Below are 16,355 nucleotides of genomic sequence, written 5' to 3'. Positions count from 1 at the left end.
TCCATGCATTCATCAGTGAAGGAAACCAGGACTGTGACTCCAAAATGTCCCCGGCACCCCTTATGTAATGCCGCTGCAGGCACCCCAAGAGGCAGGAAGTGCCTTGATAGAATTCTAGACACTTGGAGAGCTTCAGCTCTGGCTCAGCACACAGAGGGCAGGGTGTGTCCTGCTCCACCTGACGGAGCCCACGTTCAGTAGAACACAGACATGCAGAACACCCTAGCACGGAAAGTGGGGGACAGTCGTGTGTCACAAGGGTGGGTGGCAGGAGCTGGGGCCAGAAGCTCACCATGGCTTCTTGCTAAGTTTTACTTGCTGCCGGGCCATACTCAGGAAACTGTAAGTACACAACCTTCAAGTGAACTGGGCATGCTCACACAGAAGCAGCTTCTCTGGACTGTAGGTGAGCTCCCAGCCAGGGTGCAGCTAAGACAGAGCCATGGAGAAGCAAAGGGAAGCAAAACTCCAGATGGAGGGGGGTTACTGACCTGTACTTGAGAAGCAGTTTCAGTACCACTGAGCGGGTGACAGGAGTCTTGTCGACAACATCGCCAAACGGAGACAGAGACTTTGTGTGTTCCCGGTGCTCTGCAGCCAGAGAGAAGGGGGCTGTAGCTCATGCCTTGGCACAGAGCCCAGTTGAAACCCGATCTGTACATTTTTGGGAAGGAAGCCACTCACTTTGGGAAGCATCTCTCAGCAGCTCCTTTTGTATGAAGAGTAAGGACAGCAGGCTGTCAATCACGCTCTCCTGAGGAGGGGTGTCGTCTTTGAAGCACATGGTGGAGACCAGGTCCACGAAGAAGCTGTTACACATGTGCCGGAACTGGGCGTGCTTCTCAATGGCTTTCCTAGGGGGTGGCAGGCAGAGTGTGACAAAAGACTTGTGAGACCACCATGTTCCCACTCCTCCCCGGCAGAGTGATATTTGCACAGTTTTGTCTTAAGGTTTATTTGGCCTCGAACTCACGGCTATTTTTCTGTTAGTCTCCTAGTTGTCAGGATTAAAACTAAGCTACCTCCACCTTTTTTTTTTTTTTTTAAATCAACGAATTGGATAAATTTACAATGAATTTATACAATAAATTTACAATCAAAACTGATCTTCCAACTATAACGGTGTCAAGACTGCTTCTAGGAACACTGTCAAATGTTTGCACCATTGAAGGCCCTAAGTATGGGGAAAATAAGGGAGCAGGGTCCGGGCTACTGAGGCTCATCGAGCCTTGGGGGGGGGGGTTCCGCTTCTGCATCTCCTGATAGCTGGGTGAGATCTGCCCCCATCCTCAGTCAGAGAACAAGGCTGCACTCACACATCAAGAGGACAGATGAGGGCCTGGACAGACGATGCCCTCCTAAAGGACCTGCCTTGCACTTAGAATCTCTCTCAGCAGTAGGGGTGTGAGGGAAGCGGCGGTGGGGGGGGGGTCCCTAGAGCTCATTGGCTGGTCAGCCAGGCAGAGATGAACTCCAGGGTTAGTAAAGTGCCGCCTGTCCCAAAAGACAAGGTAGAGAGTGTTGAAGGAAGACACTCTGACGTTGACCTCTGGACACACAAACACCCATCCACGTGAACACACATACATATGAAGAGGGCAGATGATGGGCACGGTCCGGATGAGCGGTGGGACGGCCTTCGTGAGTCCCTGGGTTCCATCCCCAGCATTACTCCAGCCCTTCCCACTAAAGGGTGCCACGCTGCACTTAGGTGCTTGGTCTTTCAAGGACGTTATGCCCCCTAAGTTTGCTGGGTCCGTGTCTGTGCCCGTCTTATTTTACAAAGGAATTTTGATGTCCAGGAGGGCTAGTTTCTGGGATTGCTTATGAACGTTCTCTGAAGCCAGCCCTTACAGCCAGGGGAAGCTGACGGTGGGAAGGGCTGGCATCTCCTAAGACTGCATTGGGCAGAAGAGGAAGGAAGCGTTAAGACGAAGGCTGTTTTACCGGTGCTCCTGAGAAACAGTTGGCGAGAATTTGTCTGACAACTCAGTTAGGCAGCGGGGACATATCATTTGTCCCGGGATGAGCCAGGTTTTGATGCAGACTAGGCAATATACATGATCACAAGGCAGGCAGACAGGGTCCTTTGCGTCTCCCAGGCAGATGTGGCATGGATGAATACCAAACCTAGGTAGAACCCAAGAAGTCAATCAACTCCAGAGCTGAATGGCGCTTCGAGGAGCAGGCCCTCCTACCCCATCGCAGTCAGAAAAGACTCTCCGGCTCGCTCTCACGTGTGTGGGCATCTCACCTGCTGAGCGTCCTGCTGACTCTGTCCTTGCATTCACAAAGTACTGTCATCAGAGCCATAAATGGCCTGTAGGTCTTGAGGTCTGAGTTCTCTTCCAGGCACTGAGGGAGAAGGGCACGGTAAGCAGTGAGGGCGCCTGACAGTGTGGCAGTGGCCGAGGACACGAGGCCCTGACTAGGACAGGCCTGTATCACTGGCCTCATTTGGTGCTGGGTTGAGGAAGTTTCACACTGGGGGGGGGGGAGGGGGCTGGAGAGGCGGCTCAGCAGTTAAGAGCACTGGCTGCTCTTCCAGAGGACCGTGGTTTGACTCCCAGCACCTGTAACTCCAGTTCCAGGGGATGCGACACTCTCTCCGGCCTCCTCAGTTACCAGGCATGCCTGTGGTACACAGACATACATGCCGGCCAAACACCCATGCACACAAAATAAAAATTAATTATGGCAGGCGTAGCACTCAGGAGGCAAAGGCTGGCGGATCTGGTGAGTTCAAGGCCAGCCTGGTCTACACATGAGTTCCAGGACAGCTGGACCGTGAGACCTTGTCTCAAAAAAAAAAAAAAAAAAAAAAAAAAAAAAAAAATCCACATTTAATAATAAAAATGAAAACAAAATTAAAATTATCTTATTTTTTTGGTGGAACTTCTCCCCGCAGAGTCATCTCACTGTCCCCTGAGTGCCCTTTTAGTGACTGTGCTTTTCATCTGAGGACGTCCACAGAGTTAGGACTCATTGCTCGGTCACCGCCCACCCCACCCCTGCTTCTTAAAGACAGCGTGCCTCTGGTCTCAAGCTTGCTTAAACAGGCTGCCAGCTAGGCAACCCCAGGTATCTACCGTCTTCACCTTCCAATGCTGGTTTACAAGTACAAGTCACAACACCGGCTTTTATGTGTGGCTTCTGGGGCTTGAACCCTGTTCCTATACTGAACCATCTCCCTATCAGCCCTGACTGTGCTGCCTTTTAAAGGACAAAATTCCCAACTTCTGAATTTTCCCCTATTCCCCCTGTCTTTTTTTTTTTTTTGAGACAGGGTTTCTTTGTGTAGCCCTATCTTGGAATTCTCTCTGTAGGCCAGGCTGGCCTTCGACAAAAAGACCCTCCTGCCTCTGCCTCCCAGGTTCTGGGATTAAAGGCGTGCGCCGCCGCCACACGGTTCCCCTATTTCTCCTTTAGGGTCCCACCCACCTCTGCCCACACTGTGAGCTATTTTGACTTGTAAATAATAATGTAAGGACTGGCTGTGTATAGACTACCAACCTTTAAAAGAAATGTTAGTTTGGTGGGGGATGAAACCTTTGCTTTAGAATAATCTATAGAAGGGGGCTGGAGAGATGACTCAGCGGTGGAGAGCACTGGCTGCTTTTCCAGAGGACCAGGGTTCAATTCCTAGAGCCCACGTGTCTGTAACTCCAGTTCCAGGATTTCTGACACCCACACACACATATATGCAAGCAAAACACCAATGCATATATAATAAAAAATAATTTATTTAAAAAAGAATAATCTAAGCCGGGTGGTGGTGGCACATGCCTTTAATCCCAGCACTTGGGAGGCAGAGGCAGGTGGATCTTTGTGAGTTCGAGACCAGCCTGGTCTACAAGAGCTAGTTCCAGGTAAGCCTCCAAAGCCACAGAGAAACCCTGTTTCGAAAAACCAAAAATAAATAAATAAAAATAAAATAAAAAGTATAATCTATCGAATAAACTATAAAGTTTAGGGACACGGTGCAGCAACTTGAGAACCCTTTTTAGTCACCCCCCGCAGCCCTGAGAATCTAGGAAAGGGCAAATGCCCTGTTGTGTCCTGCCTGCTCTGATGTACCAGACCCTCGCCCTACAGGTGGGCTGCCTCACTCCCCTCTCACTGCCTGCAGGGTCTCTGGCGGGAACGGCTCGGCTCTCCTCTCTGGGTGCTATTCAGGGTGTATGCCTGATGCCTGCGCTCCAGTCATCAGGCATTACAGGTTCTTGCAACTGAATGCTCAGAGACACGCCCTGGCTTGGCAGTCTGAGAGAGGAAATAGTCAAATAGCCACCATTGTGAATGCAGCAGTTGCCAGGCGGTTTGCAGCGATTGCCAGGGCGCACACCTTTAATTGCAGCACTTTCCAGGCAGAGGCAGGTGGCTCTGAGTTTGAAGCCAGCCTGGTCTACAGAGTGAGGAGTTCCAGGTCAACCAAGGCTACACAGAGAAACTCTGTCTTGAAAAAACCAAACCAAACAAACAAAAGAACGCAGTGATCTCTCATGACATCAGTGACCTTTGCACAGCTGTAAGCCTGCCAGAGCAATGATGCACCAACCAGAGGAAACTGTCCCGGGGTGGGGGTGGTGTTCAGCTCTCCACAGTGCTCAGTCACATAAGTCCTTAAGCCCAGCACTCACCTTGTCAAGTAAGGACACATGGGTGGTTACCAGCTGACTCAGCTCAGGAATCTGGCTTTCGGTCTCAAGGAGAACATGCTCCACAAAGAGTGCAATGGAGAAAACGCGATTCCACAGGGCTCTGTCAGAAGAGAGGTGTTAGCAACGAGCTCTGACAGGAGCCTGACATACAGGAGGAGCAGAGGCGGAGAGGCAAGGCGGACGGACGGACGTGAGGGCACTTTCCCCGCACAGCACTGTTCCAGGCAAGCTTTCCACTCTTCCACGCACCAGGCTCACGGAAGACCCATGTCACGTTCCAAGCCTGGACAGGCCTGGGTCCTGCAAGCTCAGCAAGGGTCTGATATCCTGCCTTCCCCTTCTCTGCCTGCCGTTGCTGTCCCTGCTTTCCTTTCCACTTTGCCTACTTTGTAACATATCCACTTCCTGCCCCTCTCAGGACTGGTTCCTCCCTAGGTCTCTAGAATCAAATGAGATAGATAGCCTGCACTTGGGAGAGGGCCCACTGCTAGGCAGGTGAATGGCGTGGAGTGTTTCTCATGCCCACCTTCCTCACCAGACTGTAGGATTTGGCGGGTGCCAGGGGTGAGCACGGGCTGAGTGCACAGAGGCAGGCTCTGACTGCTCACCTGACATCCTGGACCACAGCTCTGGTGATGTTCCCGCAGTTCTGCAAATACCCTCTGGAACAGACAAGCTCCAGAGGCATGGACACAGTCTTCACCATGTGTACCCAGGCCTTGGGGCTTGGCTGCAGGATGTTGCCCTTTAGCACTTCAACACAGGCCATTGCTGCAAGCGCATCCAGTGTCTGGAACAAGGAGAATGGGCATGTGACCCAGCAGGGTCCTCTTCTCCACCAACCCCCCCCCCCCGCTGCACCACAGCCCTGCGCCCTTATTCCAGTCTTGTAACCTATCCCTCCATCACACTGAAGCGCTCACTGAGGGCAGGCCCAGGGGGCCGTCCCCAGCAGAGACCCCTACCATTTCACTTGAAGCCAAGCGGTGCCTCTGTGCCGCTTCACTGAGGCTGTCCAGGACCTGGGGATGCATAGCCAACAATCTGGAGAAGTTCTGCAGCCGCGTCCGGAAGTGCTGATAAGCAATGTGCACCCAGGGCAAGGAGAGCCCTTCCTCAGGTGTTCCTGAAGCCACCCGGAGCTCTCTGAGGCAGGACCACAGGGCCATCTGCAGAAACTGGAGACAGAGTTTTACATGATGAAGGCATGCTTTCCTATGGAAAACCATAAGGATTCGAAAGCTATACAAAAGAAAGTTGACAAACCAGGCCCGTGATCACCTGGCTGCCTTTTGGTTATGTTTTATGGTCATTTTCCACAATGGCACCCTACACCGGTGTGCTGGCAAGTCTTATGTCAACTTGACACAGGCAGGAGCCATTGGAGAGGAGGACACCTCAACTACGAAGTCGCCTCCATAAGATCAGGCTGTGGGCGAGTATTCAGCACATTTCTCTTTTCTTCTGTCCCTCCCTCCCTCCCTCCCTCCCTCCCTCCCTCCCTCCCTTTCATTTTGTTTTTTGAGACAAGGTTTCTCTGCGTAGCCCTAGCTGGCTTGAAACTCGCTCTTTAGAACTCACAGTGAGTACTGTAGGGCATTTTCCTAATGATTGATGTGGGAGGGCCCAGTCCAGTGTAGGCGTCGTGCCTGGGCCGGTGGTCCTATGCATTATATATAAATAAGAAAGCAGGCTGAGCAAGCCACGGGGCACAAGCCAGTGAGCAGCACCCTCCATGGCCTCTGCATCAGCTCCTGCCTCCAGGTCCTGCTTTGTTTGACTTCCTGTCCTGACTTCCTTCAATGATGAACAGCAATATGGAAGTGTGAGCCAGATAAACCATTTCCTCCCAGCTTGCTTGGTCACAGTGTTTCATTGCAGGAATGGAACCCTGACTAAGAAAACTGAGGCCATTACATCCCCAAATTCCTTAACTCTGTGTTACATTCTAAACAACCCTCCAACTCCTCAGCTCGGAGAACACTGGGGGGCAGGGATTTGTTTGTTCATTTGGTTGTTTCCTTTTTTGACATAGATTTTTTTTTTCCTGTGTAACAGCCCTGGCTATCATGGAACTTGGTCTGCAGACCAGGCTGGCCTTGAACTCACAGAGAGCTGCCTGCCTCTGCCTCCCGAGTGCTGGGATTAAAGGCGTGTGCCACCAATGCCCGGCACCCCTTTAGGGTCTCAGTGCAGTACATCTAGACATCTACGTTGTTTCTGTCAGTGGTGGCTTATTAAGTTTCACAAATCAAACAAGGCTTGCTCCTTAATGATTTCCAGGAAGAACTGCATTAGACTTTATATTAATTACGGCATGTTTCCCAGTTTGTACCTATGCATTAAGGTATGAAGGTTTGGGGCAGTCAAATGCATCAGTCTTTCTACTGAATTCATTATTATTATTATTATTATTATTATTGGTCGTATGTAGCCCAGGCTGGTCCTGAACTTATGGCCTTGACTGCTGTTCCTCCTGCCTCTACCTCCCAAGTACAGGTATTATAGATTACAGACTGTCTGGAATTATAGATGCATGCCACTATGCTGGCAGCTATAACGAGATCTTAGAACTCCTTCACGCTACACAAGGCTCGGTTCTAGAAGGCACGGAGCGGAGGCGGAGTCTCCCACATAGCTCGAAGGGTGTCCTATTTGGCAACACTGTGGCTGAGGTGAGGATGGACTCTTGTCCGTGTTACCCATGCCTACCTTTAACTCCTCCCATGAGACCACTTTCATGGTCAAGAGCAGGAAGTCCTTCAAGTAGCTCTGCAGGACCTCCTGCTGCTGTGACACAGGGAGCTGACACATGAACCTGCCCAGGGCAGTCTTCCGGAAGATTTCCACCAACTTCTTTGGTGACGCTACCACAGAGAAGGCAGAGAGTGGTGTGAACGGGGTGAAACCCCGGGTCTACAGAAGAAAGGGACCAGTGCCCCAAGAAGGAGCCGTTATACCCAGGCTGCAGGGGCGACTGTCCTGAACTGGGGTCCAGAGACAGCGGTGCTGGCTGCCTGGCCACTGTCCAGCCCCAAGGGGAGAGAGCGCTTGCAGCACCCCGTCTCTGTCTAGAGTTCCAGCTGAGTCAGGAGGGTGGGCTCTGCTCACAGCTGCCCTAGACAGACAGGCTGTGTTCAGGAAAGAGATGGGCATCCTCAGGGAAGACTGCCTCATGGTGGTTCAAAGAGAACCCGGGGAAACAAGGTCAGCTCGGAGCGTCCAGGCCGGCTCTGAGTGAGTGCTGGGGGGGGGGGGACTTTCATGAAAACAACTTTTCACACAGTATTAGGCTGTCATTTTTTTCTAAAGGGACAATGGCCAAATCCCTCATGTTTGACAGCAAGGCACTTTGTGACCGGGAGGACTTGGTGGCTGGAGGAGGGCGCTCTGCTCTGGTTGCTAGTGTTTCCTGATAAATTCCACAATGGGGACATTTCCCAAGCCTGCCACCACCCGAGTTGTCCAGGAGCCTCAGGCTCATTCCCTGGTGTGACATGCCCCATTTTGTCATGCCCCACAACAGTGGCTAAAGGTCCTGTCACCTAGACTTGCAGCTTCAGTAGAATTTGAACTTACGGTTACGTGTATTTGTGCATGTGTGCATGCGCGCACGCACACACACTCATGTATCACAGCACATGTGTGGAGGTCAGAGAACGAGTTGGGGCAATCAGTTCTATCCTCCTGAGATGTAGATGCCGAGGATGGTGCCCTTACCCACTGAGCCATCTTGTCAGCCCTTCAACCGAAGTTTCAATACACCATACTGGAGGCTACTCCACAGCCAGAGTGTTAAAGCTAAAACCGCCAAAACTGCCCTGCCCTGAACAGGTTAATACTCCTTGTGCAATTCAGTGAGCCTGCTGTGGGGTAGCTCACCCTCCGTGTCTGTGATATACTGTGCCTGCACCCAGAGCTCCTCCAGGTAGTCCCTGATCCTCCAGCTGAAGGGCACAGCATTGCAGGCATCCTTGAGCAGGTTCATGTGGCTCTGCACCAGGATGGAGGACATCTCATTTTGGGACCTGCAGCAAGGCAAAGGAGGGTGAGGCTTGTGAGGTGTCTCTTGAGACATGAGGTAGCCTGCACTACTAGCAGAGAGAGGGAGAGAGAGGGAGAGAGAGGCTATCGCTGGGACCGGGCTCTGTGATGGCGCACTTGCCTGTGTGGATGAGGCACAGGGAGGAACCAAAGGCATGGTGGGGGATGGGGGCTGTTCAGCCACGTCACGTTGTGCAGTAGGAACTGAGTGGGAACTGAGTTTAGACCCCCAGCTCCCACTTCAAAAAACGGCAGGTGCACCTTTAATTCCAGTGCAGCGAGGCAGAGGCAGGCGGGTCTCTTGTGAGTTCGAGGCCAGCCTGGTCTAGAGGGAGAGTCCCAGGACAGGCTCCAAAGCCACACAGAGAGACCCTGCCTTGAAAAACCACAGCCAGCAGGTGCAGTGTGCACACTTGGAACCCAGTGCACAGACGCAGGCATGACTGAAGACCGACCCTGGTGTCGGCTGTCCAGCATGGTAAGCTTCAGGATGGGAGAGCTGCTCTCAGAAAATACGGTAGAGGGTGGGAGAGATGAAGAGCACTCATTGCTCTTCCAGAGGACCTGAGTTCAGTTCCCAGCACCCACACGCATGGATTATGACTGCTTATAGCTCCACCTCCAAGAGCTCTTCTTATCTCCATGGACAACCGTGGAAACAGACATAGACACACATACAAACACCAATAAAAACGAACCTTTAACAAGAGGTCCTCCGTAACTGAGGAGGACACCCAGTGCTGACCCCTGCCCTTCACGTGCATGTGTACGTATGTGCATAGACATGCAAAATAAATGAATTCTTAAAATCAAAAAAACATTTAAAAGACTTGTTGTAGGCTTCATGGATAGCTGCAGGTGAGATCCCAAGTCATGGGTTCTCCCGTACAGGAACTCTAGGAAAGCCTCATTTACAGACAAAAGAGAAGAGCCCCAAGTCCTGTGCAGAAGCAAGTCCTGTGGCCCTCCCCTCCCTCCCTGCCCCTGCTCACAGAGGTCTGACTGTAAGTGTGAAGCATGCTATACTCTCCCGGTACCTCCACACTTTTCAATATCCCATTCCTTTATGTATTTTTTAGTAGCCTGCCTCCTGGAGTCCAGACCCCACAAGATCAGGCCTTCCTTGGGGAAGGCAAAGTACGGGCTGTGCCACGCTTAGCTTCTGTGTTGCACGGTAGAACCTGGAGAGCCGAACCATCACACAGCGACCAAGGACCTCAGGTTTCGGTGAACATTGTCTACTGCTGTGATCCTCCAGGCTGCACTGAGGGTACCAGCAGTAGCTTGGGGAGAGAACAAGGTGCTGCCCTGTTAAGACCTTCCCCTCCATAAAAGCAAGGTGCCCATTTGCTCACCTTGTGTTAGTCATCCCAAGAGGGATGTTCAGGAACTTAACGTCACTGAAGATGAGCATCCAAAGATCTTGGACCCAGGCTGGTGAATTTGGCTGAGCCAGCAGCTCCAGGTTGCCGTCTCTGTCGATGTAAGATATCATGCTCGCCAGGAAGGGTGTGACCACACCCTGGACCCGCTTCCAAAGGGTATGCCTGCAACAGGGGCAGAGGAAGCCCACACTGGTTAGTGTAACCACAGCATGCGCTACCCACCGCCTCCTCATTTCTTCCTGAGCTTGCCAGCATTTTCAAGAGCGGGGAGAGTGGCTGAAGTTGGCTCGGTGGATGACAGCGTGGGTTACTCTCCAGAGGACCCAGGCGAGTCTCGGCACCACATGTCAGCTCACAACCACTTGTGACTCCAGTTCTAGGTGATCCGACACCCTCTTCTGTCCTCTGGAGGCGGGTGTGTACACACACACACACACACACACACACACACGTGCGCGCGCGCACACACACACACGCAAGCAAAACGCTCATAAACATAAAGTGGGTTTTTAAACTTAAAAACAAACAACAGGGAAGTACAGTCACAAGCAGGGCATTAGAAGATTAGAGGCAGAACTGGGCAGAACCCGGTCCCACAGCCCAACCTGAAACATTCATCAGAAAAGCGAGGAAGCTGGCTTGTTTTTATGTACAGCTATTTCCAAAAGCAGCCATCATGGTTAACCAGTTTAACAAGAAAACAGCCGGGTAGTGGTGGTGCAAGCCCTTAATCCCAGTACTAGGGAGGCAGGTCTGTGGAAGTTTGAGGCCAGCCTGTCGTACAGAACTAGTTCTAGAACTGCCAGGGCTACACAAAGAAATCCTGTCTCAAAAAGCAAAAACAAAACAACAACAAAAAAACCCCAAACAAACAGAAAATGAAAGCCACAATGAAAACAATGACCAGATTCATTGAGAAAGACATTTCATGCAATTGGGGAGAAAACAACGTATTATTATTATAAAGATCAAGTTAATCAAGAAAGCGAGCATCCTGAGATGCAGTTTGTGGTATTGCCGTGCCCTGCACCTGCAGACCGGAGAGTGCCGTGGGCAGTTTTGCTGCTGACTTGCCTAGGACTGGGATGTGAGCCGGTGATGAGCACCGGCTGACCATGGTTTCCACGACTAGCACCATCCCAAGGAGACCTTCATGTAGAACTGTAGTAAAACGATTATTAAGTAACACTAGATAGTATTAGCATCTCATTCTGAGAACTTGAAGAGACTTTTCTTTTTAATGTTTTTTCATCTGCTGAAGAAGAAAAGAGTTGTCTCAGTGGACAAAGACAACCCTTGGCTTAACAAGCACACCTCTCACTGTAACAAGAAAAACAGGGATAAAAGTGTGAGATGGAGGCCACAGGCAAGATGGAGGAAGCAGCTGAGATGAGGCAGGACCCTGAGAGGTATGTGCTGGTCAGGGTCTGGGGGAACTGTAGCGATCAATGTATTATTTATGATTTATCCAAAGCCGACCTTTAGTTGGAGTTGTTCAGCTTAATGAGAACTCACCGCAGACTCAGAACAACGCAACAATGTTGGTGAGCTCAAGGCAACTGGCATTTAAGACAGATTAGCGGTCTGCCATCTCAGAGCACTTTACATACATTAAACAGGGCAGCTCTAAGCTGTGGTTGGGACACTGGGAAGGTGGCAGAGGTGGGCACTACAGTGAGGCCACACTCTGCTCTGAATCCTAGAGACCAAACAGACTCCAGAACCAAGGGGTGCAGAAAAATGAGCTGGCAGTATGGATTCAAACACATTTAGCAGGACGGTGGGCAGCCGCAGGCAGTAGGAATGCAATGGATTCGATACCAGGTCTTACAGGTCCCTTCAACAGGTGGAGGGAGGCAAGACAGAGGATGAAGAGAGGACTGAGACAGAGAAGCCACAGAGGAGGACCAGTGCCAGCAGCCCCCAGTGCCAGCAATGCTGTCCTCCTCCATCAGCAGGGCCAAAGACACGGCCCGAGGTCCTCCAAAAACCCAGAGTGGTACCGCAGTCCCCCAACACAGGCTCTCCCAAACTCCTCACAAGTGCAGAGGAAATGGTCAAGTTTTGTAGAAAAATGACCATATATAGTAAGTGCTCTCCTGGCTCCTAATGCTACAGTGTTACTGAAAGCGATAAGCTCACAGCGTCTGACAGCATCACTTCCTAAGGTTGGTGACACACTGGTAACATCCACATCCTCGGGAACAATGAGCTGGGGGTTTCCCTGGGGGGGGTTTTGTTTGTTTGTTTGTTTTTATGTTATTTTGAAACAGGGTCTCTCTGTGTAGCCTTAACTGACTTGGACCTTGCTCTGAAGATCAGGCTGGCCTCGAACTCACAGAGATCTGCCTGCCTCTGCGTGAGTGCTGGGAGAAAGGTGTGAGCCACCACTGCCTGGCCCCCCTGAATATTTTTATTAAAGATAGGACTAGAGAGATGGCTTAGTGGTTAGGAGCACTGGCTGCTTTTCCAAAGGTCCTGAGTTCAATTCCCAGTAACCACATGGTGGCTCACAACCATCTACATGCTAGAAAACTGTATACATAATAAATAAATCTTTAAAAAGCAAGAAAAGACCAGAAATGTCCCATATAGCTACCATCCAGGTTTATTTATGGTGAGTCATAGCTCCAGTTTGCTTAGTGGCAGGAAGAAACACCTGGGCAATTATCCTTGATGTAAATATCTCACCAATAAGAGTACATCACTAAGAGTCAACCAGCAGGAGAACATCACCAAGAGTCACACCAGTGGAGTGCATCACTCAGAGTCACACCAACGGAGTCCATCACTCAGAGTCACACCAGCGGAGTGCATCACTCAGAGTCACAGCAGCAGGAGAGCATCACCAAGAGTCACACCAGCAGAGTGCATCACTCAGAGTCACACCAGAGGAGTGCATCACTCAGAGTCACACCAGCAGAGTGCATCACTCAGAGTCACACCAGCAGAGTCCATCACTCAGAGTCACACCAGCAGAGTGCATCACCAAGAGTCACACCAGCAGGAGAACATCACCCAGAGTCACACCAGCGGAGTGCATCACTCAGAGTCACACCAGCGGAGTGCATCACTCAGAGTCACACCAGCAGGAGAGCATCACCAAGAGTCACACCAGCGGAGTGCATCACCAAGAGTCACACCAGCAGGAGAACATCACCCAGAGTCACACCAGCGGAGTGCATCACTCAGAGTCACACCAGCGGAGTGCATCACTCAGAGTCACACCAGCAGGAGAGCATCACTAAGAGTCACACCAGCGGAGTGCATCACCAAGAGTCACACCAGCAGGAGAACATCACCCAGAGTCACACCAGCGGAGTGCATCACTCAGAGTCACACCAGCAGGAGAGCATCACCAAGAGTCACACCAGCGGAGTGCATCACTCAGAGTCACACCAGAGGAGTGCATCACTCAGAGTCACACCAGCAGGAGAGCATCACTCAGAGTCACACCAGCGGAGTGCATCACTCAGAGTCACACCAGCAGGAGAGCATCACCAAGAGTCACACCAGCGGAGTCCATCACCCAGAGTCACACCAGCGGAGTGCATCACTCAGAGTCACACCAGCAGGAGAGCATCACCAAGAGTCACACCAGCGGAGTCCATCACTCAGAGTCACACCAGCCGAGTGCATCACTCAGAGTCACACCAGCGGAGTCCATCACTCAGAGTCACACCAGCGGAGTGTATCACTCAGTCACACCAGCAGGAGAGCATCTCTCAGAGTCACACCAGCGGAGTGCATCACTCAGAGTCACACCAGCGGAGTGCACCACTCAGAGTCACACCAGCGGAGTCCATCACTCAGAGTCACACCAGCGGAGTCCATCACTCAGAGTCACACCAGCGGAGTGCATCACTGGAATGGTGCAAAGGCCTCCATGCTTTTCACCCTTGTACCTGAAGGTGCCTGCCTCCTGGAGTGCGTCCTGATTAGCGGCCTCCCTGGTGACCCACTCCTTTAGACTGCGGACCTGATTCTCTTCTTGCTTCTTTAGAAGAACATGGAGGCGCATCTTAGATTCCCGCAAAAAGGAGGCTGTGAAGACAGCGGGGAACTGATTTGGCCTATTCGTGCACACTAGGTTGTAGGGCCCATCGTAGCTTTTGACCCACCTCACCCAAGATAAAAGCCGCGCACCCTTTGGCCAGGCAGATGGACATGGCTTCCAACTGTCTGCCGCTTCTGTCAAGTCCAAGAAGCCTGAAAGGTTACCCTCCCCACATCAGGTGGATGGCTCGGCACTCAGGGTACCGCGCTTACCGTTGAGCACGCTGTCTTCGTTTAAGAGGCCAAGGAGAATGGTGACTCTCCTCATGTTGCGTGCACAACCCTCATTCTGGTCTCTGAGCATCCCCACAGCGCTCTGCACACAGCTCCGCAGCAGTCTGGTGGTGTCGAGGACCTGTGAACACCGAGGAAGAGTGTAGGCTTCCAATGTGCCAGTTCCATCGTGAAATGGCGGTTTGGTGTTAGTGGTCATGTGGCCCCAGTTGGTGGTCATTATGGCAAAACTTACCATATCCCCTGCTGACCAACATTAATTAGCAAGTGAGTCAGGGATGAAGAAATGCATGAAACTATTTAGTGAAGGGAATGATTCACTTACACATCCATTGTGGAAGGAAGAGAGCGCTCCCCAATCATAAATAAATACAGGGTTGGTTCTAATTCCCGGGAGAGAGGTCAAAGCTGCAGCTCCCTTAGCTAATGGGAAAAACGGGACTCACATCACAGCCTCCTGGGTCAGATGCCATCTCCATCTCCTCTGGACTGTCTACTTCCATTTTTTGCTCTGCCATTTCCCCTGACTTGATGGTCTCTATCTCCATCGCCTCCTCTGGGTCATCTGCTAGGTAAAAGGCAAGGTGAATATGCTTGAGTTAGCATGCAGGACCAGAATGGGGTGTATCAGACTATCTGGGATAAGCTGGGACTTGCCAGGCTTCCCTGTAGTGGTAGTTCTCGTAAAGGGAACATGTGGTTTGTATGTCACCTCCAGCTCTTGCTCAGGCGCTCCCTAGCCTGGGCTCTTGGGGCTGGCGAAGGAGCCATAAAGTAGCCTGGCATGCTGTGGGCATACTCAGGTGGCCTTCTGCTGGGCTCCACCATAGATGGGACAGCAGAGTGGCTCTGCATCCAGCCCACTGCGCCTGGCATTTCCTGTCTGTTACCTACACCATGTCCCCAGGTGGCTGTTTTGAGACTCACACTTGGGTTTGTCCACTGGCTTGAACAGCTGGCTGATGGTGACATTCTGCAGTTTAGTGACATCTGAGGCCATGATTGTGGATCTGCGGAGGTCATCAATATGAACAGACCGCCACAGCCCTGTGAAGAACAAAGCCACTGAGATCTTCTGCAACTTAGCCGTCTTCCTGTCATTTATTAACAAAGATATAAAACCAACCTCGAATTTATTTATTTTCATTATCAGTTCTCTGTGTTTGTGTATTTGTATGTGTGTGTACACGTGTGACATAGCACATGTGTGGAGTCAGAAGATAGCTTACGATAGTTGGCTCTGTCCGTCTATCCGCCCAGGAGTCAGAAGATAACCTGTGACAGTTGGTTCTGTCTGTCTATATGACCAGGGATCAAACTCAGATCGTCAAGTTTCACAGAAGGTTCCTGGGCTAAACCAGATTTTTTTTTTTTAACAATTGACTGGTTTTTATGTACACATGTATGTATGTACACCATGTTTGTGTCTTGTGTGTCAGAAGAGGGTGTCAGATCCCTGGAACTAGAGATACAAATGACTGCGACCCACCGTGTGGGTGCTAGGAATCGGACCCAGATGCCCTGGACCGCAGTCAGTGCTCTTCATCACTGAGGGTTCACTCTAGCCCCTTCACCCATATTTTTAACAACACTGAAGGAGTGACCAGTAACCCAAAGTCTAAACACTTGGAAATGTGAGGAACCACGGGATCTGTCAACAAGATAAAGCTAAGCACTGGAAAGATATAAAGTAGCCTCTTGCACAGGGTCCACGGGTGAGCTCCAGGCTTCTCATTCACAATCTCACTGTAGCCAACTCATGATTAGCAAGGCCTTGTGAGGGACTGGGAAGTTCTGCTTCCCGCTGTCTGAAATTATCCAGTCTATTTCCAGTTTCTGGAACACACACGTCTTAAAGCAGGAGAGAGCAGGGGACTGGCATGAAGATAGAGTTCCTCCCACTGAGTCAGTGCACAGAAGGGACAGGAAATGAAAGCCACGCTGGTGCTTGGGTGCTTGGGTGCTGGTGGGTGGG

At 51.2% G+C, this 16,355-nt stretch overlaps 1 protein-coding gene across 1 annotated transcript in view; it reads right to left on the bottom strand.

Moving 5' to 3' along the window:
- Positions 1-16,355, bottom strand: part of Rnf213 (ring finger protein 213) — an 89,430-nt gene that overhangs the window by 27,484 nt on the left and 45,591 nt on the right. The window contains exons 33-46 of the mRNA XM_051181693.1: positions 15,308-15,427; positions 14,827-14,948; positions 14,360-14,501; positions 13,996-14,134; positions 10,061-10,252; positions 8,544-8,689; positions 7,374-7,528; positions 5,627-5,839; positions 5,270-5,451; positions 4,641-4,761; positions 2,255-2,355; positions 1,948-2,130; positions 685-854; positions 492-591 (exon numbers count right to left, since the gene is read on the bottom strand). Of these exons, the coding sequence (XP_051037650.1) occupies positions 492-591; positions 685-854; positions 1,948-2,130; positions 2,255-2,355; positions 4,641-4,761; positions 5,270-5,451; positions 5,627-5,839; positions 7,374-7,528; positions 8,544-8,689; positions 10,061-10,252; positions 13,996-14,134; positions 14,360-14,501; positions 14,827-14,948; positions 15,308-15,427 (2,086 nt within the window). The remainder of the gene's footprint in view (positions 1-491; positions 592-684; positions 855-1,947; positions 2,131-2,254; positions 2,356-4,640; positions 4,762-5,269; positions 5,452-5,626; positions 5,840-7,373; positions 7,529-8,543; positions 8,690-10,060; positions 10,253-13,995; positions 14,135-14,359; positions 14,502-14,826; positions 14,949-15,307; positions 15,428-16,355) is intronic.

The sequence above is a fragment of the Phodopus roborovskii genome, unplaced genomic scaffold, assembly GCF_943737965.1.
Source record: "Phodopus roborovskii unplaced genomic scaffold, PHOROB, whole genome shotgun sequence".
In the NCBI taxonomy this organism is placed as follows: domain Eukaryota; kingdom Metazoa; phylum Chordata; class Mammalia; order Rodentia; family Cricetidae; genus Phodopus; species Phodopus roborovskii.
This window is presented reverse-complemented; position numbering and strand designations above follow the sequence as displayed.